The sequence below is a fragment of the Benincasa hispida genome, chromosome 10 (assembly GCF_009727055.1).
Source record: "Benincasa hispida cultivar B227 chromosome 10, ASM972705v1, whole genome shotgun sequence".
NCBI classification, from domain to species: domain Eukaryota; kingdom Viridiplantae; phylum Streptophyta; class Magnoliopsida; order Cucurbitales; family Cucurbitaceae; genus Benincasa; species Benincasa hispida.
The window spans coordinates 27404987-27407982 of record NC_052358.1 but is presented as its reverse complement, the minus strand read 5'-3'; the positions used below and the strand labels follow the sequence as shown (position 1 = coordinate 27407982).

General features: G+C 33.5%; 1 protein-coding gene across 1 annotated transcript; it reads left to right on the top strand.

Moving 5' to 3' along the window:
• Positions 1 to 1057: 1057 nt before the first annotated feature.
• On the top strand, positions 1058 to 2510 carry LOC120089006. The gene is made up of 2 exons (XM_039046442.1): positions 1058 to 1453; positions 2001 to 2510. Exons 1-2 carry the CDS (start codon positions 1058 to 1060, stop codon positions 2508 to 2510), a joined length of 906 nt encoding a protein of 301 aa, XP_038902370.1.
• The last annotated feature ends 486 nt before the right edge of the window (positions 2511 to 2996 follow it).

Sequence of the window (2996 nt, the reverse complement as noted above, 5' to 3'; positions counted from 1 at the left end):
TATTTTCATTTTTTTTCCCCAAATTGTTGATCAGATTCTGCTTGTCTCTTTTCAACCTCATTTGGTAATTAATACTAAATTAATACATGTGTGTTTGAGATCTCATTTTTGTCTTTTTTAGCTAATTCATCATTAGCAATCTCCATTAAAATGCATATCTTAATGGAAAAAAAATTAAAAGATTGGATTAAAATTAAAATTTACAAAATGTTAGAAGCACAATTGAAAACAATACAATTATATATACTAGAGAAAATTTAAAAATTTTTGTTTCACTATTCATCTACGAGTTTAGAGGATTAGCGTTGTTATAATGTGGTGGCTACATTGAATAATTTCTCTTTAATATAACATGAGATTGAAAATTTTGAACATATAACGTTAAAGAAAGAACTAAATGTTTTAGTATGAGGTTCTATCCTAAAATCAATTACCAAAAAAGAACTATATGTCTTAATTAAATTATACTCATATTGATTCTTCATATATGTACGAGTTTAAGTGCTACTTGGTGAATATAGTTGTTTTATAATAATAATAATAAAATTAAAAAAAGAAGCTCACAATGTAAAAGGATTGAAATTCTTAAAACGATAAAACTAAAAATTAACTAGGCTGCCTTATTGGATAAGAATTTCATATTTTATTTAACTACTCATTTTCTCACCATTTATCTACTATGTATTGATTTTATATTTTGTAAAGAAATGTTTGAATTCTAAAAACAAAAATACTAGTTTTTTTTTTTTTCATTTAAAGTACTTTAAAAGTTACAAAATTATTAATTTGTATGACAAAAAAAATGTTGATATATTCATTTAATTTGTATGACAACATTATTCATTCCAAATTATAACCAAAAAAATGTTTTCTTTCTCTCTTTAATTTTTAAAAGATCCAAATGGATCAGATTCCAATTGTCTCCTTTGAACAAATTTGGCATATAACTTAATAAAATCCCTCAAACACACACATACACAACAAACACATATAAAAAGATCAAACACACAGAGAGAAAAAAAATTTCGAAAAACTCTCTCTTCTGTCTCTTGTACGAATGGGAGGCTCCTCCAATTACCATGCTCGTTCCAACAGCCTTCCGACGAGGCCTCACCCCCTTGTCACAGAGTGCGACGAGCACCTATGCCGGTTGAAGGCGCTGGACTCGGCTCCATGGACGGCGTCGGGGATGGCGAAGAAGCTGGCCGGGCTGCAGGACTTGCAGGAGTGTGTCAACAAGCTGCTGTTGCTACGGCGGACGAGGGACGCCTTTGCAGCACAGCGCCGGGAGAAATGGGTGGATGAGGTGTTTGATGGATCGTTGAGATTGTTGGACTTGTGTAGCGCTTCTAAGGATGGTGTTATTCATACCAAGGAGTGTGTGAGGGAGTTGCAATCTTTGGTTAGGAGAAGATCCTCTTCTTGGTGTTGTGGAAATGGTGTTGCTAATCAGGTTTGTGTTTTCAACTCTCGCATAATCTGTAGTTGCTGGGTTGTGGTAAATTTATATTTAAGAGAATAGGATTGATTTTTATGTTTAAAAATAATATTGGAAGGTGTGTAAGAAGAGTTTTGATTTGATTTTGAAGTTGATAAATGTCACGTTTTTTAACTTAATCGTAGATGAGTATTGCAACGAACCATCTGGTCTTTCTCTACAATCGTCGTATGTGTGAGGGAGCTGGTTTCTGTTGAACTTTGGGAGTTTTGAGAGTTTTATTTAATATTGATTGATTTGAATACATTTTTATCGGGTATAATGATATGGGAGTGAAGCGAGATTCAAACCTTTAATCTCTTCTTTTTTAGAAATATAATGTTTACGTCTTTATATGATATTAGTCCATGGATGTAATAGAAATAGAAAACTTATAGTAAAAATTAATACACCTAGCCAAATCTTTGAGTTTATCTGATTTTTGTACATGTTCCTATTTCCATACCATATTAAATGACTGATGAATGCAAAAACTGATAACCTTTAACCTTTTGATATACAGGTGGACAAATATTTAGCTTCAAGAAAAGTAGTGAAAAGAGCGATCCAAAAGGCTTTAGCAAGCGTGAAGACTTATGGGGCAAAACCAAGTTCAATCTCTATTAAAGACACCGAAACTATGGCCTTAATAACTCTATTATTCGACGTAGAAGTTGCAAGTGTGAATGTTTTTGAAGCCCTTTTGTGCTATGTGTTGGGGAAGAAAGGAAAGGCCAAGGGTAGCGGTTGGGCGCTAGTTTCGAAACTGATGCGCTCAAAACGAGCGCTTTTAACCGAGGAGGGTCTAGACGGAGAGGCAAATGAGTTTGCAACCGTGGATGCAGCGGTCGATGCGGTGGCAAGCAGATTAGCTTCTGATAGCGCAGTTGTAGGCAGTGGCGGCGTAGAGAGCATGGGGGATCAGTTAGGGAAGTTGGAGACGTGTGTTCAAGATTTAGAAGGAGGATTAGAGGGTTTGTTTAGGAGATTGATAAGAAATAGGGTTTCACTTTTGAATATTATCAATAACTAAGGATATGTGAGAATGAATGTTAATTGAAGTTAATGGGATTCCATTGATGTGTGTATTTTTGAGGCCATATATGGAAGGTTTGTAGATGAATATAATTAATGGCAAATATATGTGTGTGTATATATTTGTCTTGCAAAAAGAAAAAGGAGTATTCTCTCTCTCAATTGAATGATGTCTTTTTGTTTAATTCACTGCTTAACTCAAAAAAGTTTAAGTTAAGATGAATGTATCGCGTTTACAATAAGATAATGTTAAATCGGCAATAAATCGAAAAAATTAAGTTCGTGATTAGGGAAAATTTATTAAATTATAAGCTGGTTTTTAAACTTTATGTTTGTGTTTATTTCATCTATGAACTCTTGTTGGGTAAAACTTTAATTTTCAAAAATGAGAGGAAATCAACCTTTGGTTGGAGAATCCTACATTGAAAAATTTTGATTTGGAAGCCTCCATTGTGTCCAACTTTGAGTTTTGGGTTTGGGCCCC